General features: G+C 44.8%; 1 protein-coding gene across 3 annotated transcripts in view; it reads left to right on the top strand.

The window, feature by feature from the left end:
- Positions 1-26,541, top strand: part of LOC140482056 (uncharacterized) — a 74,453-nt gene that overhangs the window by 17,680 nt on the left and 30,232 nt on the right. The window contains exons 2-10 of one of the 3 annotated variants that reach the window (XM_072578964.1): positions 7,020-7,099; positions 7,976-8,078; positions 9,868-10,058; positions 16,084-16,167; positions 17,440-17,523; positions 19,863-20,087; positions 20,762-20,887; positions 21,308-21,356; positions 24,135-24,225. In XM_072578964.1, the coding sequence (XP_072435065.1) occupies positions 7,020-7,099; positions 7,976-8,078; positions 9,868-10,058; positions 16,084-16,167; positions 17,440-17,523; positions 19,863-20,087; positions 20,762-20,887; positions 21,308-21,356; positions 24,135-24,225 (1,033 nt within the window). The remainder of the gene's footprint in view (positions 1-7,019; positions 7,100-7,975; positions 8,079-9,867; positions 10,059-16,083; positions 16,168-17,439; positions 17,524-19,862; positions 20,088-20,761; positions 20,888-21,307; positions 21,357-24,134; positions 24,226-26,541) is intronic. The other 2 variants (XM_072578977.1, XM_072578971.1) reach the window with 2 other exon arrangements.

Raw genomic sequence — 26,541 nt, forward strand, 5'->3', positions numbered from 1 at the left:
CCTCTGTGTGAAAAGGTTACCCCTTAGGTCTCTTTTATATCTTTCCCCTCTCACCCTAAACCTATGCCCTCTAGTTCTGGACTCCCCAACCCCAGGGAAAAGACTTTGCCTATTTACCCTATCCATGCCCCTCATAATTTTGTAAACCTCTTTTGGGTCACCCCTCGGCTCGAGGGAAAACAGCCCCAGCCTGTTCAGCCTCTCCCTGTAGCTCAAATCCTCCAACCCTGGCAACATCCTTGTAAATCTTTCCTGAACCCTTTCAAGTTTCACAACATCTTTCCAATAGGAAGGAGACCAGAATTGCACACAATATTCCAACAGTGGCCTAACCAATGTCCTGTACAGCCGCAACATGACCTCCCAACTCCTGTACTCAATACTCTGACCAATAAAGGAAAGCATACCAAACGCTGCCTTCACTATCCTATTTACCTGTGACTCTACTTTCAAGGAGCTATGAACCTGCACTCCAAGGTCTCTTTGTTCAGCAACACTCCTCCCTAGGACCCTACCATTAAGTGTATAAGCCCTGCTCAGATTTGCTTTCCCAAAATGTAGCACCTTGCATTTATCTGAATTAAACGCCATCTGCCACTTCTCGGCCCATTGGCCCATCTGGTCCAGATCCTGTTGTAATCTGAGGTAACCCTCTTCGCTGTCCACTACACCTCCAATTTTGGTGTCATCTGCAAACTTACTAACTGTACCTCTTATGCTCGCATCCAAATCATTTATGTAAATGACAAAAAGTAGAGGACCCAGCACTGATCCTTGTGGCACTCCACTGGTCACAGGCCTCCAGTCTGAAAAACAACCCTCCACCACCACCCTCTGTCTTCTACCTTTGAGCCAGTTCTGTATCCAAATGGCTAGTTCTCCCTGTATTCCATGAGATCTAACCTTGCTAACCAGTCTCCCATGGGGAACCTTGTTGAACGCCTTACTGAAGTCCATATAGATCACGTCTACTGCTCTGCCCTCATCAATCTTCTTTGTTACTTCTTCAAAAAACTCAATCAAGTTCATGAGACATGACTTCCCATGCACAAAGCCATGTTGACTATCCCTAATCAGTCCTTGCCTTTCCAAATACATGTACATCCTGTCCCTCAGGATTCCCTCCAACAACTTGCCCAACACCGACATCAGGCTCACCGGTCTATAGTTCCCTGGCTTGTCTTTACCGCCCTTCTTAAACAGTGGCACCACGTTTGCCAACCTCCAGTCTTCCGGCACCTCACCTGTGACTATCGATGATACAAATATCTCAGCAAGAGGCCCAGCAATCACTTCTCTAGCTTCCCACAGAGTTCTCGGGTACACCTGATCAGGTCCTGGGGATTTATCCCGTTTCAAGACATCCAGCACTTCCTCCTCTGTAATCTGGACATTTTTCAAGATGTCACTGTCTATTTCTCTATATCTTCCATCTCCTTTTCCACAGTAAATACTGATGCAAAATATTCATTTAGTATCTCCCCCATTTTCTGAGGCTTCACACAAAGGCTGCCTTGCTGATCTTTGAGGGGCCCTATTCGCTCCCTAGTTACCCCTTTTGTCCTGTGAGGACCTGTACTGGCACTACAGCGTTTTGCTGTTTGCAAGTGACCTAACAAAGGTATAGCACTGTATATCCAAGTTTGCTGATGGAATGTAGTTTGGCTCATGAACAGTACTGTTGGAAGTAGAAAATTGGCAAGTGTGATAGATAGCAAGTTTTAAAATCTATTTTATGACTCAATGAGGAAGTGTGCTATCAAGCTCCATTATTCCACAGGCTGTCACAAATAGCACCCAACTCAACCATCAGTCAATTTGCCTGCCTGACTGCGATTCAGGGCAAAAGTCATTTGTCAGATCTCATCATTCACAGGAAAACAATTCTATTTACTGTAAACAAACAGCTTTAACAAACTACAATAATGGATTACTGGTTTACCACTGGGACCAAAACTGTATTCTTTTAAATCCCATCCCCTAAGGGGTCCCCCATCCCTATGTCACAGCCCCCCTTCACTTATTCATTTGCATAAGATCAGACAAAAATAGACTGTTGAACGCAAATGTTGTGGCTGGAAAATATAGGCAGGGAAAATTTCTGTAAGTCAAAAGTCCAGACCGTAAAGGTGGTGAGTTATTTCTTTCAGATTTTAGGGTTTCGATGACCAGTGACACAATGTCTACAAAGTGATACTTCATCTTCCTGTCCTCAGTTGGATTTGGATCTTGTATGAGAATTCTCTCTGTACAGATTTTTCTTTGTGGTTTCGCTCTGAAGGGGGAGAGAGATCTTCCTTGTTGGTAGATTCCAGATGTCTACAGCTGCAGAGCACTTGCAGACCTGCAACAAACTGCAACTAACTGCAACTGACCCAATCTTCAGGCCGTTGCTGGGGAAATGATGGTCATGGTATCATCACTGGAGTGTTAATCCAGAGACCCAGAGAATGTTCTGGGCACCCAGGTTAGAGTCCTGCCACAGCACACGATGGAATTGGAATTCACTTTTTTTAAAAAACCTGGAATTAAGTCAGGAAAGAGTCCATCTGTTCACTAATGTCCTTCAGGGAAGGAAACTGCTGTTGTAAACTCGTCTGACCTAAATGTGACCCACAGCAATGTGACTGACTCTTAACTGCAATTAGGGATGGGCAATAAATGCTGGCCTAGCCAACGATGCCCTCGTCCTGTCAATGAGTGATTTTTTTTTTAATATAAAAGTTCCTACTGAACTCCAACACCTGGTGCCACTGTGTTCCAGTGTATCCATTTTGCTGTTTGTTCCAAGCTTTGCGAAAAGATCTGCAGCTCAGGTTGTGGATGAGGTGGTTGGTGAGCTCGCTGAGCTGCTGGGCTGTCGTGTCGATGTTTCATTACTATGCTGGGTAATGCTGTTGGTGTGATGTCTGTGAAACGCTGTGGTTCTGTCCTGCTTGGGTTTTGTGTACTCCAGTCTGCCGCAGTGAGTGTCACTTCCGGGTCCTCTCTGCTGCGGTTTGTACACCAGCTCTATCTCTGTGTGTTTGTGGATTTTATCTTCGTTGAAAACCAGCCTTCCAAGAACACTCTTGCCTGTCTACGTTTGGCTTGCCCTAGAATGGTTACTTTGTAATAGTTGAATTGATGGGTCTCATGGTCTGTGAGTACAGAGATGAGGGAGAGTGGACCCTGGTTGCCAGTTGGTGTCCATGAAGTCGGATGGCTAGTTTTCTTCCATGGCTAGTGTTCTTTTTCTGTCTCCTTAACTTTTCATTTACACCATATAATCATCAAGTTGCAGGAAGGAAACTCTGGTGTTTTTTAAGCTGTGTAGCAGCATCCATCTTAGCATTTACAGGCTCTATTCTCACTCCCTGTCCATAAACAGATTGTGATTCAATGTTTCCTGTTTTTAAAACAGGTGGGGATACATTTCCCCCACTCGCTCTATCTATTGCCCAGTCTGGACTTTAATGTTGGAAAATCATTAACACATCTTGTCGGCTGTACTTGCGATTCTATTGTGTAGATTTTTCTCTCTTGGATATAGGCACCTCTGCAGCAAGTTATAACACATCAGTATACATTCCTGTCCCATGAGAAAATGTATGGAATGTTGATGGCCTGGCTGATGATTTTTGAGACCTTTCTGGTAGAGATTGCGGAGGACAGGTACGTGCCTATAGTAGCCATATTTGGGCTGTTTAGTGTGCTTTTTAGAAATAGGTTTAGTGTCTATGTATTAAAATTCGGTTTAATCCCTCCTTGACGCAGTTGACCTTTTGGAGAGGAAGACAATATTAATCCTACTCCAATTTTTTAAACCTGTTGCGATGCATGAAAAGTATTTGATTATTCTACTATTCATTGTCAGGGTCGCACACGTGGTTGTTTGATGCAGTCTTATGTGAGGATCCCTGAAAATGTTTATTTCTGTGATGACAGTGGAGGAGCATTCGGATTTCAGGACTCCATGGGTCCCTCCTGCACTGCTTTGTGGCTTTTCAACTGAGTGAGACATCTCCCTCACCATCGTTTTGTCAGTGCTGCAGGGGTTTCTGGTTAGCCCCACTTTTCGTTCACCCAGTCAGGATCTCGCTCATGTTTATCTTGCCTGGTTTGGGAACTTTGAGTGCGTAGTTAACTTTGGAGTGAGGAACTCCACTGACAACGTTGTCGGCCCCATTCCCCTCACATCTCCACTCCTTCCATTCTGGCACTTGGAAGAGTTTCTTGACTCTTGTTCCACTCTTTTTGATTTGACCCTCATCCTTCTTCAGTTCTGAGGGTTTGACCTGGGTTATCCCAGGTCTCTGCTGTCCCCTGCATTATCACTGAGCATTGTCCAGCCTTCAGCAGCTCTGCAGAGCTTTGCTGACATGTTTCATTCGGAGGCACTCCCTTCCTTTCCCTGGGAGAGCCGCTTTTGATGGGTTACTCTTACCCCTATTTATTTCCTCTGCATTCTCTTTTTGACTCTATTTAATTTGACAAATGGTAGCTTGGCCTCCCTCGATTTGTGTGGATATTCGATCTCCTTTCTAGTACCATCTGAGCCTTTTGGGATTTCTGTGACCTCCATCCCAAAGTCTGAATGCAAACACAGGTGACTTTGAGGCTTTTCTTTTATCGCCTGGAGTTAGGGGTTTTGATATTGTCACGAGATGATGTCTGAAGCAGAATTTGCGCACTCTCCTTTTCAAAATTGGTGAAAAGGCTTTGAGATTCGCAGTGAGGAAGTCATGTGACTGAGACTCCTGGAGCAGTGACCATTGCCAATGGACAAGTGCCCATTCCAGGAGTTAAGTGGAAGGTCATACCACATCTGCTTGTACGATGGTGTACCTAGACTTTCTTTTTTTTGGCTGGAGACAGCTATTTCTAGTGTGAAGAAAACTCACTTCCACAAAACTGTGATTTTTAGCTCAGTGACGAGGAAGCCTTGACGAAAGATAATGAAGGACAAAAACAGACATAGCTGGAGAAACACAGCAGGTCTGGCAGCATCTCTGGGAAGTAATGTTTTGAGTCTTCAATAGGTCAGACTTGAACCATTAACTCTGCTTTCTTCCCACAGATGCTGCCAGACCTGCTGCGTTTCTCCAGCAATTTCTGTTCTGATTTCAGATCTCCAGCATCCTCGGTTGTTTTATTTTATCAAGACGATTCAGGAATTTGCCGACCTGAGTTTTAAAACCTAGAAAGACAGGAGCAGAAAACGGGTGTATTCAAGAGGCACGGCTGATAGAGCAAAGGTGCTGTTAGTAGCAATCTCCAACTAACCAGGGCAGGGTTGGGAGAGGGTCTGGGTAGCTTCATAGAAAAGTCCAGAAGCAGGGGGCTGCAGAGATATCAGAGAGGAAGACATCCTGCCATGCTGTTGAAGAAATGCAACTTAAGTAACTCTTTTCAGTAGTAATAGTGAGCTCAGTTAGTATAGTGTCTCAGGGAGAGGCCTTAATTAAAGGAAATGGTACTGAGTAAATGCACAAAAATCAACTGAAAGGAAGGGAAGATTTCAGCTGAGCCAGCTGAACATAGCTTTAGTGTGGAAAGAGAAGCAGTGGTTGTGTCACTGAGCGAGGTCATCCAGAATTCGGAGCTTCTGGAAAGATGGCCTGTGTGTGAGTGTAGATGAGACCTGATCTATATGGACTTCAGAAAGGCATTCAACAAGATTTCCCCATGGGATACTGATCAGCAAGGTTAGATCTCACGGAATACAGGGAGAACTAGCCATTTGGATACAGAATTGGCTCAAACGTAGAAGACAGGGTGGTGGTGGAGGGTTGTTTTTCAGACCGGAGGCCTGTGACCAGTGGAGTGCCACAAGGATCGGTGCTGGGTCCACTACTTTTTGTCATTTACATAAATGATTTGGATGCGAGCATAAGAAGTACAGTTAGTAAGTTTGCAGATGACACCAAAATTGGAGGTGTAGTGGACAGTGCAACAGGATCTGGACCAGATGGGCCAATGGGCTGAGAAGTGGCAGATGGAGTTTAATTCAGATAAATGCGAGGTGCTGCATTTTGGGAAAGCAAGTCTTAGCAGGACTTATACACTTAATGGTAAGGTCCTAGGGAGTGTTGCTGAACAAAGAGACCTTGAAGTGCTGGTTCATAGCTCCTTGAAAGTGGAGTCACAGGGAGATAGGATAGTGAAGAAGGCGTTTGGTATGCTTTCCTTTATTGGTCAGAATGGTGAGTACAGGAATTGAGAGGTCATGTTTGGCTATACAGGACATTGGTTAGGCCACTTTCAGAATATTTTCTGTAATCCTGGTCTACCTCCTATTGGAAGGATGTTGTGAAATTTGATAGGTTTCAGAAAAGATTTACAGGGTTGGAGGCTTTGAGCTATAGGGAGAGGTTGAACAGGCTGGGGCTGTTTTCCCTGGAGTGTCGGAGGCTGAGGGTTGATCTTATAGAGGTTTACAAAATCAAGAGGGGTATGGATAGGGTAAATAGTCACAGTCTTTTCCCTGGGGTCGGGGAGTCCAGAACTAGAGGGCATAGGTTTAGGGTGAGAGGGGAAAGATATAAAAGAGACCTAAGGGGCAACTTTTTCACGCAGAGGGTGGTACGTGTATGGAATGAGCTGCAAGACGATGTGGTGGAGGCTGGTACAATTGCAACATTTAAGAGGCACCTGGGTGGGTATATGAATAGGAAGGGTTTGGAGGGATATGGGCCGGGTGCTGGCAGGTGGGACTAGATTGGGTTGGGATATCTGGTTGGCATGGGCGGGTTGGACTGAAGGGTCTGTTTCTGTGCTGTACATCTCTATGACTCGAAGATGTGCAAGCAACATCAATCCATAGGCCCCATATGGAAATGTGGCAGAGGGATTAAGGATGAGTTTTTGTGGGTTCTGTAGCTCTCTGCTGACATTGCACGTTGTGTAGGCTGTGGATAGAGAAGCAAAAACCCGGGTTGGTAGGTTTTGTAAGAACCACGAGTGATGAAGGCGGTCTGCATGTCTTTTGGTGCACTGTGGAACAGTTTTTTTTATTCCTAAAGCCTTTCTTTTTGCAGAAGGCTGTTACCTGTCAACATTGACGGATAAAGCCAACGTTTACCACCATAACCTGCAGGACAATCCGGTTACCAATCAGGTATGCATGGTGCCTGTAAGGGTACCTGTCATTGTAATGATAGTTATGCTGCTGCACAGCCCACAGTTATCTGATGTTTGCCTAGCCAATGATGGTGGGCTGCTTGGAGGCGTTCAGACTATTCCTCTCTGAGAATGCTGATACTTACTGTATTTATTACTTATTGTAACTTTGGAAAAGTAGCAGCAACCAATCAGCTTGAGGAAAAACAATGACAGAAAATGTTTTTGTATCTCATGGTATTCCTGTTTATTCATTCCTGGGATGCATGCATCAATGGAGGGCCAGCATTAATTGCCCATCACTATTTGACCTTTGAAATGAGCAGCTTGCTAGACCCTTTCAAAGGGCCATTAGAGGTCCATCATATTACTGAGAATCTAGAGTTACATGGGTGACCTTTATCTTCCCCCAGGACTTTGATATTCTGAGTTTTATTGATTTATTCCTTGGACTGATCGTTGTGAATACTGCTGGTTGGGCCAGCATTTATTGCCCATCCCTAGTTACCCCTTGAGAAGGTGGGGGTGAGCTGCCTCTTTGAATCACTGCAGTCCTTGTGCTGTGGGTTGACCCGCAATGCTCTTAGGGAGGGAATTCCAGGATTTTGACCCAGTAACGGTGAAGGAATGTGGCTATTTCCAAGTCAGGGTGGTGAGTGGTTGGAGGGGAACTTGCAGTTGATAGAGTTCCCTTGTATCTGTTACCTTTGTCCTTCAAAATGGCAGGGGTTGTATATTTGGTATGTACTGTCTCGGGATGCTTCACATTGCTAATTCTCTGGGCTGGGGAATTGGGTTTTAATCTCTCTTTGTTTGGTGGGTTTTGCTGTTGGTTACAATTTTTTTCAGTTTTTCCAAATGTGTTCTCTTTCAGAGGCTGGACAATTTATTAAAAGATCTAATTGAGAGCAGTCCAGTGGAGGTTCATCAGTGTGTTTTTAATGAGGAGACAGCTATAATGGAGCAGCATGTTTTTGGTAATTTGTGTCTACAAGAATCTTGCTTGATCTTTGTGTTAATATCAATAGTTCTGTTTTGTCACAATTTCCACCCACTTCACCCTTCCGCGCGCCCCTCTTGTATAGAAAGTAGGAGCAGAAGTAGCCAATCGGCCCTTGGATCCTGCTCCATCATTAAATATGGTCATTGCTGATCCTCTGTATCACTGTTGTGGTCCCCTGTCTCCCCATATTCCCTTGATGTCGTTAAAATCTAGACCAAAAAAAAACTATCTCTTCCTTGAACCAGTGTCCTAGCCCCCACAGCCTTCTGTGATAATTCTACAGATTCACTCAGGTTTGAGTGAAGGCAGTGATCTCAGTTCTGAGTGGTCTACCTTGTGTCCTGAGACTGTCCCACGGTTCCAGACTGCCTACTAAGGGAAAACATTTACCCGCACTGGATCGCTGTAGCCCTGTTATAACTTTGTACAGTTCAGTCCAATCCCCTCATCCTTCTAAATGCCAGTGAATACAGGTCCACCCAAACGAATCTGTTCCTGGAATCAACCTATTGACCCTCCACTGCATTCTGTCTCTGCCAAGCACCTCCTTTCTTGAGGGATGTGAAAATTGCAAGCAGTACTCCAGGTATGGTCTCACCAAGGCCCTGTATAACTGCAGTGAGGCAGTTCTGAACTCCAACCCTCTTGCACTGAAGACCAATGTTCTATACATGAATGCTTGGTGCAGTGGGCTGTTTACTTTCATTAACGGATGTAGAAGGACACCCAGACCCCTCTGTGTATCCATGATTCCCAATGTATCACCATTCAATTGCATTCATCTGTTTCTTACACCGTAGCATAGAATTTCACAACTATCCATGCTGTGTTGCATCTGCCATGTGTTTGCTCTGGCTCAACTTATCTAAATCACCTTGAAGCCTCCTTGCATCCTCTTTACAACTAAGTCCAAGCCAATTGTCTCCCCTGTACTGCTGATGCATAATTTTAAGGGTCCCTGCTTCCTCTGGTTATTACCACAGTGTTTATTCTTCAACTAGTCGGATCATAAAGTGGCTCAGGTGCTCTTGAGGTAGAGTCATACGCCATGGTTGCTACCCTGTAGTGATCACCCCAGTAACACTTGGATAGTAATATTGGTGGTAATGGTCTGTGATCCCATGGTAAATTGATCAGCAGTGAATCCTGTAACTCTGCACTGGGCAGTTGTGCACAGTCTTCACTTGTGTGATGGACAGGGAACTGAATCTCCTTCTGACTGGGAGATTTCCTGTGCCATACTTGAGGGAGTGCTGCAGCTCAGAACTTCAAATGAGTAGCATGTGTTTTCTCAGTTGGATGTTAAGGATCCCATGAGGGGCCAAGTCCTGGACCAGAGACCTGGGTAAACCGCAGTGGTCTGCTCCCAATTTAAATGAGTGTAGTAGTATTTCTGCTGCTTTTTTTTAGGTTAGATTAGATTACTTACAGTGTGGAAACAGGCCCTTCGGCCCAACAAGTCCACACCGCCCCGCCGAAGCGTAACCCACCCATACCCCTACATCTATATCTATATCTACCCCTTACCTAACACCACGGGCAATTTAGCATGGCCAATTCAAACGCTGTTGCTGGAGCGTGTGTGGCGTGAGTTTCAGTATCACCTCATGTATCCAGAGTAGACACTCGTGTCGCGTGATCCTGGGCTAGCAACGCAAATGGAATCAGGTCCTTTTACAGGGTTCAGGAGCGGAGGCATGAGAGCCAGGGCTGGGAGATAATAAAGACAATCTGACTTCACTGTTATTGTATTGGTCCTGTAGATTCAAGTGATGATGATGATAATTACACCTATGAAGATGATTATTCCAATGAAGACGATGACCACAACGTTGATACATTTTGTGGATTACGGAAAAATTTCCTCTACAATACTCCGGAATTGTCCACATTTAAAAATATAACCGATCCATACAATAATAAAAGCTCCAATTCATACCGAGGCTCTGCTGAGGTAGGTAAACCTGAGAATTGCAGCTGTTGTTTGGTCATGCAGAACTTGCGTATCGCTGGGAATGAAACCAGTTTGGATGGAACTTTTTGTCTTGCACTTATGACATTCCAAAGTAAAATAAAAATAGCAGTTATACTCTTAAGATCAAAGAGCAGTGTAGCACTGTAGCAGGCTGTTCAGCCCATCGTGACTGCACTGGTACAAGATGCCTTTCTAAACTAAGCACCTGTTGCCTCGACATGGTCCATATCCCTCTATTCCATGCCTAATCATGTATCTGTCAAGATGCCTCTTAAATGTTGTTGTATCTGCTTCTACCATCTCCTCTGCATTCCAGGCGCTTCCATCGAAACACAGAAAATAGGTGCAGGAATAGGCCATTTGGCCCTTCAAGTCTGCACCACCATTCAGTCCGATCGTGGCTGGTCATGCAGTTTCAATATGCTATTCCCACCCTCTCTCCATACCCCCGATCCCATTAGCTGAAGGGGCCATGTCCAGCTCCCTCTTGAATATTTTTCATGAACTGGCCCCAACAGCTTCCTGTGGGAGAGAATTCCACAGGTTCAGAATTCTGAGTGAAGAAGTTCTTCCTTATCTCAGGCCTGAACAGCTTACACCTTATTCTTAGACTGCGACCCCTTGTCCTGGTCTTCCCCAGCATTGGGAACATTCTTCCTGCATCTGGCATGTCCAGTCTCTTCAGGATTTTGTTTCCTTGAGATTCCCCCCTCATTCTTCTAAATTCCAGTGAATCCAAGCCCAGTTGAAGAAGTCTTTCCTTATCCTGGGAACATCAGTCCTGCCATTCCTGCGAATCAGTCTGGTGAACCTTCACTCGACTCCCTCAACCGCATCAGACTAAGGTGCCAAAATTGCACACAATACTCGAGGTGTGGCCTCTCCAAGACCCTGGATAACTGCAGCAAGACATCCTTACTCTGATACTCAAATCATCTTACTATAAAGGCCAGCATGCCATTAGCGTTCCTCACTGCCTGCTGTACCTGCATGCTCACCTTCAGTACAGTTCTGGTATCCCTCCAATAGGAAGGATGTTGCGAAACCTGGAAGGGTTCAGAAAAGATTTACAAGGAGGTTGTCAGTGTTGGAGGATTTGAGCTATAGGGAGAGGCTGAATAAGTTTGGGATTGTTTTCCCTGGAGTGTTGGAGGCTGAGGGGGGTGACCTTCTGGAGGTTTATAAATTCATGAGGGACATGGATAGGGTAACTAGAAGGTCTTTTCCCCAGGGTGGGGGAAATCCAGATCAAGAGGGCAGACGTTTAGGGTGTGAGGGGAAAGATTTAAAAGGGACCTAAGGGGCAACCTTTTCACACAGAGGGTGGTGTGTGTATGGAATGAGCTGCCAGAGGAAGAGGTGGAGGCTGGTACAATTACAACATTTAAAAGGCATCTGGATGGTTACATGAACAAGATGGGTTTAGAGGAATATGGGCCAAGTGCTGGCAATTGGGAATAGATTAACTTAGGATATCTGGTCGGCATGGATGAGTTGGACCAAAGGGTCTGTTTCCGTGCTGTACATCTTTATGACTTTTCCAACAGGACACCTGGGTCTCATTGAACTTTCCCTTTTCCTAAACTGCCCTCATTCAGCTAATCTACCTTCCTGTTTTTGTGACCAAAGTGGATAACCTGTCATTGATTGACATCACATTGCATTTACTAAAAATGTGTTGCTGGAAAAGCGCAGCAGGTCAGGCAGCATCCAAGGAACAGGAGAATCGACGTTTTGGGCATAAGCCCTTTTTCAAGATTCCTGAAGAAGGGCTTATGCCCGAAACGTCGATTTTCCTGCTCCTTGGATGCTGCCTGACCTGCTGCGCTTTTCCAGCAACACATTTTCAGCTCTGATCTCCAGCATCTGCAGTCCTCACTTTCTCCTCCATCACATTGCATTTGCCAAGTATTTGCCCGTTCAGCTAGTCTGTCCAAGTCATCCTCTGAGCACCCTCCTCCCAGCACACACTGCCACCCAGCTTCATGTCATCTGCACTTTTGGAGATATGGCGTTCCATTCCTTCATCCAAGTCATTAATGTATCTTGTGACCAACTGGGGTCCCAGCACTGAACCCAGCGGCACCCCACTTGTCACTGCCTGCCACTCTGAAAGGGGCCTGTTTATTCCAACTCTTCTGCCAATCAGTTCTCCATCCACATCATTACACGATACCATGAGCTTTAATTTTCCTCACTAATCTCCTGTGTGGAACCTTGTCCAAATCCTTTTGAAAGTCCAGATGCACAACATCTACTGATTCACCATTGTCCATTCTACTGGTCACATCCTCAAAACATTCCAGAAGGTTTGTCAAACATGTCTTCCCTTTAGTGAATCCATGCTGACTTGGACAGATTCTGTCACTGCTTTCCAAATGCACAGTTATTACATCCTTAATGATGATTGACTCCAGCATTTTCCCCACCATTGGTGTGAGACTAACTGGCCTATAATTGTTTAAAGACTGGAGTTAGATTAGCTACCTTCCAGTCCATTGGGACTCTTTGACAATAGACAATAGATGCAGGAGTAGGCCATTCTGCCCTTCGAGCCTGCACCGCCATTCAATATGATCATGGCTGATCATTCCCAATCAGTATCCTGTTCCAGCCTTATCTCCATACCCCTTGACTCCACTATCTTTAAGAGCTCTATCTAATTCTTTCTTAAAAGAATCCAGAGACTGGGCCTCCATTGCCCTCTGGGGCTGAGCATTCCACACAGCCACCACTCTCTGGGTGAAGTAGTTTCTCCTCATCTCTGTCCTAAATGGTCTACCCCGTATTTTTAAGTTGTGTCCTCTGGTTCGGCACTCCCCCATCAACGGAAATATGTTCCCTCCTGGCAGAGTGTCCAGTCCTTTCATAATCCTATACGTTTCATTCAGATCCCCTCTCAGTCTTCTAAACTCAAGGGTATACAAGCCCAGTCGCTTCAGTCTTTCCGTGTAAGGCAATCCTGCCATTCCAGGAATTGACCTCGTGAACCTACGCTGCACTCCCTCAATAGCCAGAATGTCTCCTCAAATTTGGAGACCAGAACTGTACACAGTACTCCAGGTGTGGTCTCACCAGGGCCCTGTACAGCTGCAGAAGCACCTCTTTGCTTCTATACTCAATCCCTCTTGTTATGAAGGCCAGCATGCTATTAGCCTTCTTCACGACCTGCTGTACCTGCATGCTTGCCTTCATTGACTGGTGGACAAGAACACCCAGATCTCTCTGAACAGCCCCTTTACCTAATTTGATACCATTGAGGTAGTAATCTGCCTTCCTGTTCTTGCCACCAAAGTGGATAACCAGACATTTATCCACATTAAACTGCATCTGCCCACTCACCTAACTTGTCCAGGTCACCCTGTAATCCCCTAACATCCTCATCACATTTCACCCTACCACCTAGCTTTGTGTCATCAGCAAATTTGCTAATGTTATTGCTGATACCATCTTCTATATCATTTACATATATTGTAAAAAGCTGCGGTCCCAGCACGGATCCCTGCGGCACTCCACTGGTCACTGCCTGCCATTCCGAAATGGAGCCGTTAATCACTACCCTTTGTTTCCTATTAGCCAACCAATTCTCTATCCAATCTAGTACTTTGCCCCCAATCCCGTGCGCCCTAATTTTACTCACTAACCTCTTGTGTGGGACTTTATCAAAAGCTTTCTGAAAGTCCAGGTACAGTACATCCACTGGATCCTCCTCGTCCATCTTCCGAGTTACATCCTCAAAAAATTCAAGAATTTGAATTTATAGAATGCTGGAAAGTAATCACTAATGCATCTGCTATTTCTGGTACCATTTCCCTAAGTGCTCTGGGATGCAGAGCATCAGACCCTGGGGACTAATTGGGTTTTAATCCCATCAATTTCCCAAATACCATTTCCTGACTTGATAAGTATTTTGTTCAGTTTCTCTTTCATGCTTGACCATCCGTGTCCTTGCATTTCCTGAATGTTATTTGTGTCCTCCTTATTGAAGACAGATCCAAAGCATTTGTTCAACTGGTCTGCCAACACTTTGTTGTCCATTAGGAATTCATCTGATTCCAACTGCAAGGGACCTACATTTATCTTCACCAGTTTTTTTTCTCCCCCCTTCACATATCTATAGTAGCCTCTGTTTAAAAAAAACACTTGCCTTTCACATCTCCTTTTAAACTTCTTCCTTTCACATTAAAACTTTGCCCCCTTATACAGCAAACTTTGTTTTAACTGGCACCTTCTGTACCAGTGCATTGGATAAACTGGTAAACGTTATATACCTGAAATAGTGAAAGTTTCCTGTATGATTGTGATGTTGGAGTAGTCGGTTGAGGGTATAGTGAGAAGGCTCTGCTGGTAAGTTTTATCCAAAGCAAAGTTTAATCATTATTTAAGTAATTTATGCTGAAAGTATAATGGTGATGTGCATGTCCCCTGTATTAGGTTTCAATTATTGTTGATTTTTACATTGATTATGTGGACCTCTTGATCAGCTGGTCCCATAGGGGCGAGGTTAATTTTGCTGTAATTGACATTTTGACTCTAACATGTCATGTTGCAGCTGTATAATTTTCATGCTCTGACTGACAACGGCAAGCAAGCCTCCTTTGCCATCTTATCCACTTGTGTTGCCACTTTCAGGGCATTGTTGATCTGTACATCTCGATCCCTCTATCTTAATGCTTCCAAGAGCTCTGCTATTTACTGTATACTTGCCTGCTGCATTGGGTCTTCCAAAATGCATCACCTCACGTGTCTGGATTAAATCCCATCTGCTTTTTCTCCACCCAAGTATCTATCCCAATCTATATCTATCCCAGCACTGATCCCTGTGGAATACCACTGATCACAGATCTCTCGTCTGAAAACCACCTTTCCACAACTACTGTCTGTTTTCAATGACCAAGCCAGTTCTGTGTCCATCTTAGCAGCACTTCGTGGACCCCATGTGACTCTACCTTCTGTATCAGCCTGCCAGGAGGGACCTTGTCAAAGGCCTCGCCAAAGTCCATGTAGACCATATCCACGACCCAGCTGTCATCAATCGTCTTTGTCAGTTCCTCAAAAAACTCAATCATGTTTTTTCATATTATTACAAATCTGAATACATCCTATTCCTAAGAATCTTCTCCAATAATTTTCCTACCACTGACATAAAGCTTGTCCGCCAGTAATTTCCCAGATTATAGGTAAAAACAATGACTGCAGATGCTGGAAACCAGAGTCTAGATTAGAATGGTGCTGGAGAAGCACAGCAGTTCAGGCAGCATCCGAGGAGCAGGGAAATAGAAGTTTCAGGCAAAAGCTCTTCATCAGGAATTCCTGATGAAGGGCTTTTGCCCAAAACGTCGATTTCCCTGCTCCTCTGATGCTGCCTGAACTGCTGTGCTTCTCCAGCACCATTCTAATCTAGACTCATTTTCTAGATTATGCCTGTTTCCCTTCTTAAAGGAACAGCATTGGTTATTCTGCAGTACTCTGGGACATGTCACTAAAGAGGACACAAAGATTTCATACAAGACCACAACAGTTTCATCACCCTCAGTATTCTGGGACAGATCCCATCATGTTCTGGGGACTTGTCTACCTTAATGTTTTTCAAAACACCTAACAACAACACATTAAATATTGACACGCCATTCCCATGGGGCGATGGACCTGACTCCTCAGTGATGATGATACCTAGCATGATGACAAAATGTCTGAGAACAAACTTAGCAGCTCAGCGAGCAAACTTAGAACCTGAGCTACAAATCTTCGCAAAAATTGCAAACTCCTTTGTCAAGGTATGTAGCTTACTGCACATGCAAGTGTCCCCTTGGATTCAGTTGAGCCTGCAATGTGGTGAAATCTCCATCTGTGCTGAATCGTTGCTGGTCTTGGTTGACGTCCCATCCTCCACTGGGTTGGTGTTTCTCAGTGAGATCCAATTCTTTCCTGGGTTTCTGTTTGTCTGGGTGATTGGCTGTGTTCCTGCTCATCCAGTATGACTCTCTCATTATGTGTTTTGCAGGAGGCTGAGAGAATTGCTCAAGAGTTAGTTAATGAAGAGGAGCAGGCTAAAAAGAAGGCTGAGAAACGAAGACTTAAGAAAAAAGTGAGTGTCTGAGTGTGTTGGGTTATGTTTACACAGGACTGCTATCTTGTTTCTGTGTCTATTTGTTTGCAGGACTCCTGTCTCAGATTGATTCTCACCTTAGATTCTTGTCCCATCGACCTGTGCCTATGAAGAACTCCCATTTTGTTTCAATGCCCTGTGTAATGTGCATATGTGGGGCTGTGGTCTAATTTCTGGATCTGATATGCCTGGGAATGTGCAGGATTCTCACCTTGTTTCCATACGCAAGGTACTAGTGCTTATGCAGGATTCTGGTCTTGGATCCATGCGCCAGGTACCTTGTTTAAATGGGATACCTGTCTGTGATCTCTGCTCCAGGTACCTTGTTTAAATGGGATATCTGTCTGTGATCCATACCCGGCAACATCCTAGTAAATCTCCTCTGCACCCATTCCAAAGTTTCCACATCCTTCTTATAATGCAGTGACCAGAACTGTACACAATACTCCAAGTGTGGCCGTACCAGAGCTTTGTACAGCTGCAGCATAACCTCATGGTTCCAGAACTCAATCCCTCTATTAATAAAGACCAAAACACTGTATGCCTTCTTAACATCCCTGTCAATCTGGGTGGCAACTTTCAGGGATCTGTGTACATGGACACCAAGATCTCTCTGCTCATCTGCACTCCCAAGAATCTTACCATTAGCCCAGTACTTTGCATTCTGATTACTCCGTCCAAAGTGTATCACCTCACACTTGTCCACATTAAACTCCATAATAGGAGTTAAATAGGATACCTGTCTGTGATCTCTGCCCCAGGTACCTGTGTTTAAATGGGATACCTGTCTGTGATCTCTGCCCCAGGTACCTGTGTTTAAATGGGATACCTGTCTGTGATCTCTGCCCCAGGTACCTGTGTTTAAATGGGATACCTGTCTGATCTCTGCCCCAGGTACCTGTGTTTAAATGGGATACCTGTCTGATCTCTGCCCCAGGTACCTGTGTTTAAATGGGATACCTGTCTGATCTCTGCCCCAGGTACCTGTGTTTAACTGGGTTTGCTGTCATTGCTCTGTGCCCCAGGTACCTGTGTTTAACTGGGTTTGCTGTCATTGCTCTGTGCCCCATGCCACAGTCCTTGATTTTTTTTCCACTTCATTGTTGCGATGTCGACATACCTGAATACTACAGCATTAACTCTTCTCGATGATACCATGATTCATGTTTAGTGGACATTCGTTTTGTCGTCATCCTGCACTTCACGAATAATGTTAGGTGATGGGTGTTGACTTGACTTAATTTCCTTCAGAGACAGAAAGAGAGAAGGCGGCAACAGAAATTAGAAAAAGAAAATAGAAGCGAGAATAAAATTGGAGAGAATGTTAATGATAAGGTAAGAACACGCTCTGTTATATTTGAGGAAGTGTTCATTGACTGTGCTAAGCTTCTCCCTTCTATATTCGGTTAAAACTGTACGCAACTCTGAGCCAGCACTGTCCTAGTGTTTTTGCTGGTATTTAACGTAGCAATTAGGAGCAGGAGGTTATAGCTGCTGCACCTTCCTGTCCTATCCCCTTCGTCTCTAAATATATTCGATCTTAGCTGTGAATTTGCTGAACCATTGAATGTTCACATGCATTTGGGTCAGATGATGGCATAGTCATTCTATTGTTGGACTTCTCATTCAGATGAGCAAAAAGGTTAGGACAGCAGATACTGGAGAGTCAGTCGAAAAGCGTGGTGCTGGAAAAACACATCAGGTCAGGCAGCATCCGAGGAGCAGGAGAGTTGATGTTTCGGGCATTAGCTCTTCAACAGGTATAACCCCAGGCTCATGACTTGGGGACACTGGTTTGAATCCCACCATGCTAGATGGTGAAATTTAAATTCAGTAATAAGTCTGGATAAAAAGATGGCCTTATGATGATCATGTAACTAATGTCATTTGTTGTTAGAAACCCATCTGGTTCACTTTAGAGTCATGGAGATGTACAGCATGGAAACCGACCCTTCAGCCCAACCCGTCCACGCCGACCAGATATCCCAACCCAATCTAGTCCCACCTGCCAGCACCCGGCCCATATCCCTCCAAACCCTTCCTATTCATATTCCCATCCAAATGCCTCTTAAATGTTGCAATTGTACCAGCCTCCACCACATCCTCTGGCAGCTCATTCCATACACATACCACCCTCTGCATGAAATCTTTCCCCTCTCACCCTAAATCTATGCCCTGTAGTTCTGGACTCCCCGACCCCAGGGAAGAGACTTTGTGTATTTTGCCACCATTACCCAGTCTGGCTTAAATGTGACTCTGGACCAGTCCTGATGAAGGGTCCTTCCCGAAATGTCGATTCTATTGCACCTCAGATACTGACTTGCTGTGCTTTGTCCAGTGTCACACGCTCCCTATTCCCACAGCAACATGGGCGATAAATGCTTTGCTACAGAGTGATGCTCACATTCTCTGAATAAATTAGAATTCAAAAGGATTTTGTGGAGAGAATTCCACGGGTTCCCAGTCCTCTGAAGAAATTTCTCCTTATCTGCCTAAAATGGCTTCTCCTTATCTCAAGACTGTGATGTGTTAGCCCCCATCTGGCCCTACTTGTTTTCAAGAGTTGTGATCTTTCCATCCTAAGGTCATAATTTGGGATGTTTGCTGATGATTTGAAGATGTTCAGCACCATTTGCAATTCCTCCAAATTCTGAAGGAACTCCTGTTTAAATGTACCAAGACCTGGACAAGAACCTGAGAAATGACAAGTCACATTTGTGCCCCACACATGCCAGACAATGGCCATCTACGTACAGTGGCTACAAGACCAAGTCAATTTACCTCCTGACTCCCCAAAGCATGTCCACCATCTACAAGGCACAAGTCAGGTGTTTGACGGAATACTCAACACTTGCCTGCATGAGTGCACCTCCAACAATACTCAAGCTTGATACCATTTGGGTGGCATGGTGGCTCAGCGGTTAGCACTGCTGCCTCACAGCGCCAGGGACTCAGGTTCGATTCCAGCCTTGGGCGACTGACTGTGTGGAGTTTGCACATTCTCCCCGTGTCTGCGTGGGTTATCTCTAGGTGCTCGGGTTTCCTCCCACAGTCGCAAAGATATGCAGGTCAGGTGAATTGGCCATGGTGTGAGGTGCATTCATCAGGGATGAATATAGGGTAGGGGAATGGGTCTGGGTGGGTTACTCTTTGGAGGGACGGTGTGGACTTGTTGGGCCAATGGGCCTGTTTCCATACTGTAGAGAATCTAATCTAATCCGGGACAAAGCAGCCCACTTGATTGGCACTACATACATTTGTTTCCTTCCACCATCGACGCTCAGTAGCAGCAGTGTGTACTATCTACAAAACGCACTGCAGAAATTCGAGGCTCCTTAACACCTTCCAAACCCACATCCACTACCAGATATCAGATACATGGAAACCTCACCATCTTCAAGTTCCCTTCCAAACCACTCCCCATTCTCAGGAGTACATTGCCATTCTTCCCGAGTTCAAAATCCTGGAATTCCCTCCCTAACGTCATAGTGGGTCGATCGACAGCACAGGGGCTCCCCTGGTTCAAAAAGGGCAGCTCACCCCCACCTTCTCAAGGAGCAACGAGGGATGGGCAATAAACGCTGGCCCAGCCAGCAACACCCACACCCCGGATGGATAAAGAAAAACTCGTGTACAGCCAATGTTTTATCTCGTGTTGTCTGTTCTGCCTGCAGAAAGTTCTATCAAAGAAAGAAAGTTGTAGCGACGGAGAGGAGGATGATAAAGAAGTGAGTGGAAATATTAAACGTGGTCTTGCTGTGTTACCTGAGAAAGGGGCTTCAGCGGGCAAAGAGCAGAGCTCCGACACAACTGACAATAAAAATGAGAATAGTGTGAAAGTTACTGCTGTAGTGAGTGAGGATGAGAACGCAATCGATAAATCAGTGTATATATCCGAGGTAAGCACCTGAGCTTTGCAGCACACCAGCTGGTGGGGAATGAGCTGCGGTGGCTTTATAGTGATGGGCTAAGGGATTGAAATTTCACCCGAATTCCCCCGTTTCCCCCCCCCCCCGTCCCATCCATCCTGTTTGTTTGGGGCATGGTGGTAGATCCCCTTCAGGACCTATTGTCTCTTTCTCTTACATATATGCTGGTGTGACCCTCTCTCCTGTGAATCTGAAAGTCTGCAGCACAGATAGACAGATAAAGCCAGCAACACCTTGGGTGTGTATGTACTCATTCAATACTTTCACTTTCCCCCAACCCTTTGTTGTCACCACTGCTCCCTCGCCACATTCCCATGCAGTCCCTCCTTTCCAGTATTGCATTTTTAAAAAATTTAATTACTGTCTGCTTCCTTTCCATTGTCCTTCCAGTAATTTGGTCACGTTTTGAGTAAGGAAGCTTTCTGCTGTTGCCCTTGTGAGGTGTTGCTGTGCTGCTTTAATGGAGACACTTCTGTTCTTGCCTTTGGCACATTTGTTCTATCAAGCTGCTGATCTAGTTAGCAAGGGAGAAAGGAATCTGCTTTTCCACTTGTCTAATTTATATCGGAATGGGAAGAGGGTTTGGAGTGTGGTCTGTGGGTTTTCGAACAAGCTTCTGTTGACACTGTCTGTCCTTCTTTCAGGATGAGTTAGATATGAACAGTTCTTTTGTTTCAAAAGCTGTCACCCAGATGAAACGTAAAATGAACATAAAACCTAAAGCTGAGAAGAAGGAGACTGAGAAGAAAAAAGGAGAAAAGAAAGTCGAGGTGAGGAATATTCTGAGCATTGTTGCACAAATAAGCCCCAGTAAACAAACTCCAGCGCTGCTTATTTCTAAACTACTTCCAGCTGTGAATTTGAGCATTTTCTCTGAGTCATGGAGTATTACAGCACTGAAAGGACCCTTCAACCAGTCGTCAATAATCCAATTTCCCAACACTTTGCCCGTAGACTTGTATACTGTAGTGTTGTGATGGTACTTTGATTTTTATTTTCCTTAATTTTTTAATTGTTCTTACTGGTACTATTTTGTATTTGTGAAGTCTCACTGGGTCTGGAATGGCATTTCCTTACCTTGGTCATTATGTCAAGTATTCCATTGTACAATCTTTCACGGTGATTAAGTGCTGTGTTAATGTAAATTGTGCAGTCATGTTTTCATTGCTTGTTATTTCTGCCCTTCCCAGCAAACTACAGATCCCAACGCTTTGAGTGACAAGATTTATAACTTGGCAGGTAAGTCAGGATCATTTTTAGGAATCATTTATTGTCAGTGTGTGACCTGAACTCAGATCACTGGTAATAGAGGTGATACGTTGTGTTCTTGTGGGCTGAAAGTCATTGACAAACACGGTGGCTCAGTGGTTAGCACTGCTGCCTCACAGCACCAGGGCCCCAGGTTCGATTCTAGCCATGGGCAACTGTCTATGTGGAGTTTGCACATTCTCCCTGTGTCTGCGTGGGTTTCCTCTGGGTGCTCCGGTTTCCTCCCACAGTCCAAAGATGTGCAGGTCAGGTGAATTGGCTGTGCTAAATTGCCCATAGTGTTCTGTGCATTAGTCAGAGGGAAATGGTTCTGGATGGGTTGCTCTTCGGAGGATCGGTGTGGACTGGTTGGGCCGAAGGGCCTGTTTCCACACTGTAGGAATTAATCAAAAAGTGCTCGAAAGGGATGAGAGCTGGAATTTGAAGATCCACTGACATTGGAAGAATACTTCTCACAAGAAAGCTGATGATCCAGTATTAATGGGTGAGGTATTCAAAAGTGCTTAAAGATTTGATAAAAATTGAACGAACTGCGTAATGCTGTAAATCAGAAACAAAAACAGAAGTTGCTGGAAAAACTCAGCAGGTCTGGCAGTATCCGTGAAGAGAAATCAAAGTTAACATTTCTGACCCTCCAGAAGATTTGATATTTTACAGAGGAAATCTCAGGAGAAGGTTGACTGAAATTGGGAGAATAATTGGAGTTGAAGGTTCACTGACATTGGAACAGTGTTTCATGGAGGATGATGCGATGCATTGAAGATTCACTGATGCTGAGTGTGTATTTTATGAAGAGTGAAGGTTTCCTAACATCGAGTCAGTATCTCTCAGGCAGGATGGAGGCTCACTGACACTCTGTACGACCCTGATAGGAAGAGTGCATTGGAATTCAAGTTGTGGCAAAAGTGTAAATGTCTTAATCACCAAAAAGCTCAGTTGGCTGGAAGGCTGGTTGGCCATACAGAGCATTGGCAGCAGGGTGGGTTCAATTCCTGAACCAGCTAAGGTTACCTTGAGGGCTCTCCTCTCAATTTCTCCCCTTGCCTGAGCTGTGGTGACGTCAGGATAAACCAGTCATCTCTCTCTAATGAGACAGCACCTCTATTGTCTGGTTGGATTCTGGTGACTTTAACCTTTTCTTTCATTCTGGATAAGTGCAATATTCACCAATTTTGTCCAATAAACCCCAAAATAATACTTTCATTAAAGGCAATTGTTTTTGACAGTAAGTGTCAAAACTGGTTGTCAATTTAATCTTGCAGGGTTAAACTATATCCCCTATATCTCTCTCTATTCCAATTTGGTACACATTCATACACAGACAGGACAAGGCAACACAGCTCAGCAGAGTATTATTGGGGCATCAGGGGTTCTGATGCAGGTGATTGAAAAGGACCGATGTCTCTCATTTCCTTGGACTTCCTGTTTGTGGTCTAATTGCTATTTGTTGCAATTGCTGTTCAGCCTTGTTTTGAGAATGTGTATAATATATGAGCAAGTAGGGAAAGAGTTAAGTTTAGGGGTGTGGGACAAAGACTCAGCTAGAATGACTTTGACCAGATAAGAACTTGCAGTAAACAATGAGGTTCTGGATTAGTGGTACTGGAAGAGCACAACAGTTCAGGCAGCATCCAAGTAGCTTCGAAATCGACGTTTCGGGCAAAAGCCCTTCATCAGGAATAAAGGCAGTGAGCCTGAAGCGTGGAGAGATAAGCTAGAGGAGGGTGGGGTTGGGGAGAAAGTAGCATAGAGTACAATGGGTGAGTGGGGGAGGGGATGAAGGTGATAGGTCAAGGAGGAGAGGGTGGAGTGGATAGGTGGAACAGAAGATAGGCAGGTAGGACAAGTCCGGATAAGTCATTGTCCCCATGTCCTCTTTAATGGCTGAAGCACAGGAAACATTTTGGTTTCAGGCGACTGTCTGTGTGGAGTTAGCACATTCTCCCCGTGTCTGCGTGGGTTTCCTCTGGGTGCTCCGGTTTCCTCCACAGTCCAAAGATGTGCAGGTCAGGTGAATTGGCCATGCTAAATTGCCTGTAGTGTTAGGTGAGGGGGTAAATGTAGGGGAATGGGTCTGGGTGGGTTGCTTATCAGAAGGTTGGTGTGGACTTGTTGGGCCGAAGGGCCTGTTTCCACGCGTAAGTAATCCAATCTAATCTAATTGCAGCCCAAGTTTACAGCATCAGAACCCACACACTCCTTGAGTTCTGGTATCAGATTGGAATCTGGAAGGTGAATACAGGTTTCTGGGTAGGGGTGGTGTGAACTGGGAGGCTGTAAGTTGGAGTGGCAATGCTTTTGATATCTTCCTGCAAACTGCAGGTTTCTTGCTGTCAACAGCATGGTCAATTTGCATATTATCTGCAAATCATTTATTCATGCCAGAGACCTGGGTTCAATTCCCGCCTCAGGCAACTCTCTGTGTGGAGTTAGCCCATTCTCCCCGTGTCTGCGTGGGCTTCCTCCGGGTTCTGATCATTAAATCTAAATCATTGATAAATTCTGAAAACGAGGGACCCAGAACCAAGCCCTGTGGAACCCCGTTGGAAACAGCCTTCCATTTGCAAAAACATCTGTCAACCATTACCCTCTGGATCCAAAAGTGACTCAGTGGGAGGAGAGTTCAGACTGGGTTCATGGGCCATGGGTTTGTACGAGACTAGCTCAGGTGGGCTGAATGACTTTCTTGCTCTGGCAGTGTTTGTGTGCTGATACAATGAAACTGACGGTTGCTTTATTTCTCCACAGTACAAGGAAATAGTATGGCTAATGAGGGGCGCTATGAAGATGCGGTGGAATATTTTACAGAAGCAATTAAATATGATCCAAAAGAATATAGGTAAGAGGACAAGTTTCAATGTTGTGTTGGAAAGAGAGTGGATGGCAAGTGATGTGGTTCCCCTCTTATCCTGTTGCGAAGAAGCTTGTAAGAAGAAGGGAAGCATTTGGATTTGTATCGTGCCTTTAAGAAATGCAACCTGTCCCCCAGTAAGTAGGTCAGTGAAATAATTTTGAAATCTAGACAGCCAGGAAATGCAGTGACCATTTTGTGCGTGGTAAGCTCGTATGAGCTGTAATGGGTTAATGATCAGATAATCTCTAGTGATGTTGGTTGAAAAGTGAATGTTGACTGGAACATTGGCCAAATTCTGTTCCTCCACTCCGAAGTACAAACTGGGATCTTTCATATCTAGCTGACTGAATGGCAATTGAGTATTTCAGTAAAATTCTATATAAAGCCCATGTACTTTGGACACAGGCAAGAGTGTTGCCACTGCGCAAAGTGGCCCCTGAATCTATTCAGTATTAATTCTCAGTTCAACGATATGTTGTCGTTGTCGACAACGATGACTTAAATATTTTTCTTCCATCAATAAGTTAAAACATTTCACGCGAAATAATGGGCTTTCATCAAATCTGTCCCATCGAAATGTCACATAATGTAAATGGTGATTGCTGAGACTTGAGATAAGATGCATTAATGTCACAATGTGAAGGGAAATATCTGACCCACCTGTCCTCTGTGACATTGTAGATTTCAGAACTTAAATAACTGTTCATGCAGAACTAGAGGGCATAGATTTAGGGTGAGAGGGGAAAGATATGAAAGAGACCTAAGGAACAACTTTTTCACACAGAGGGTGGTACGTGTGTGGATTGAGCTGCCAGAGGATGTGGTGGAGGCTGGTACAATTGCAACGTTTAAGAGGCTTTTGGATGGGTATATGAATAGGAAGAGTTTGGAGGGATATGGGCCGGGTGCTGGCAGGTGGGACTAGATTAGGTTGTGATATCTGGTCGGCCTGGACGGGTTGGACCAAAGGGTCTGTTCGCGTGCTATACCTCTGAATGAATCATCAAAGAAATGAACTGTCTCACAGCAATAACTCTGTCTGGAACTGTTCGGGAACAAAAGCTGTTGCACAGACTGGAGGAATCAGCTGTATCTTGGTCAGATTTATATAAACAAAACTGCTTTGACACCTGCCCTGATAAACTGGATGTTTTATGGCTAAGGAGGACAAAGATTGTCCTTCAGAAGCATTGAAGGAGTTAATTGTAGAAAGCTGTGTCTCCAAATGTAGCAAGAAACAGATAAATTACTTTTGATAAGGAAGCCAGTTGCAGACTTGCAGTCATTTACATAAACGTAGAACATTACAGCGCAGTACAGGCCTTCAGTCCTCTGCACCACCTGTGGAAATAATCTGATGCCCATCTAACCGACCCCATTCCATTATTATCCATATGTGTGTCCAATGCCCAATTAAATGCACTTAATGTCGGCAAGTCTACTACTGTTGCAGGTAGTTCCACGCCCCTCCTACTCTGGGTAAAGAAACTACCCCAATATCTGTCCTTAATCTGTCACCCCTCAATTTAAAGCTGTCCCCTCATGTTAGCCTTCACCATCCAAGGAAAAAGGCTCTCCCTGTCCACCTGATCTAACCCTCTGATTATCTGATACATCTTGATTAAGCCACCTCTCAACCTTCTTCACTGTAACGAAAACCGATTCCGATCCCTCAGCCTTTCTTCATGAGACCTTCCCTCCATACCAGGGAACATTCTGGTAAATCTCCTCTGAACCCTTTCAAAGCTTCCACATCCTTCCTATAATGTGGTGACCAGAACTGCACGCAATACTCCAGGAGTGGTTTTACCAGTGTCTTGTACAGCTGAAGCATGACCTCGTGGCTCTGAAACTCAATTCCCCCTATCAATAAACGCCAATACACCAGATGCCTCCTTAATAACCCTATCAACCTGGGTGGCAACTTGCAGGGATTTATGCACCAGCACACCGCGATCTCTCTGTTCGTCTACACTGCCAAGAATTTTACCATTAGCCCAGTACTCTGCATTCCTGTTACTATTTCCGGAGTTATCTACCTCACACTTTTTCACATTAAACTCTGTTTGCCATTTCTTAGCTCAACTCTGCATCTTATCTATGTCTCTCTGTAACCCACAACATCCTTCGGCACTATCCACAACTCTGCCTACCTTACTGTCATCTGCAAGTTACTAACCCATCCTTTTACGCCCTCATCCAGATCATTTATAAAAACGACAAACAGCAGTGGCCCCAGAACAGATCCTTGCGGTACACCACTGCTAACTGAGCTCCAGGATGAACATTTCCCATCAACCA

The sequence above is a fragment of the Chiloscyllium punctatum genome, chromosome 1, assembly GCF_047496795.1.
Source record: "Chiloscyllium punctatum isolate Juve2018m chromosome 1, sChiPun1.3, whole genome shotgun sequence".
NCBI lineage: Eukaryota > Metazoa > Chordata > Chondrichthyes > Orectolobiformes > Hemiscylliidae > Chiloscyllium > Chiloscyllium punctatum.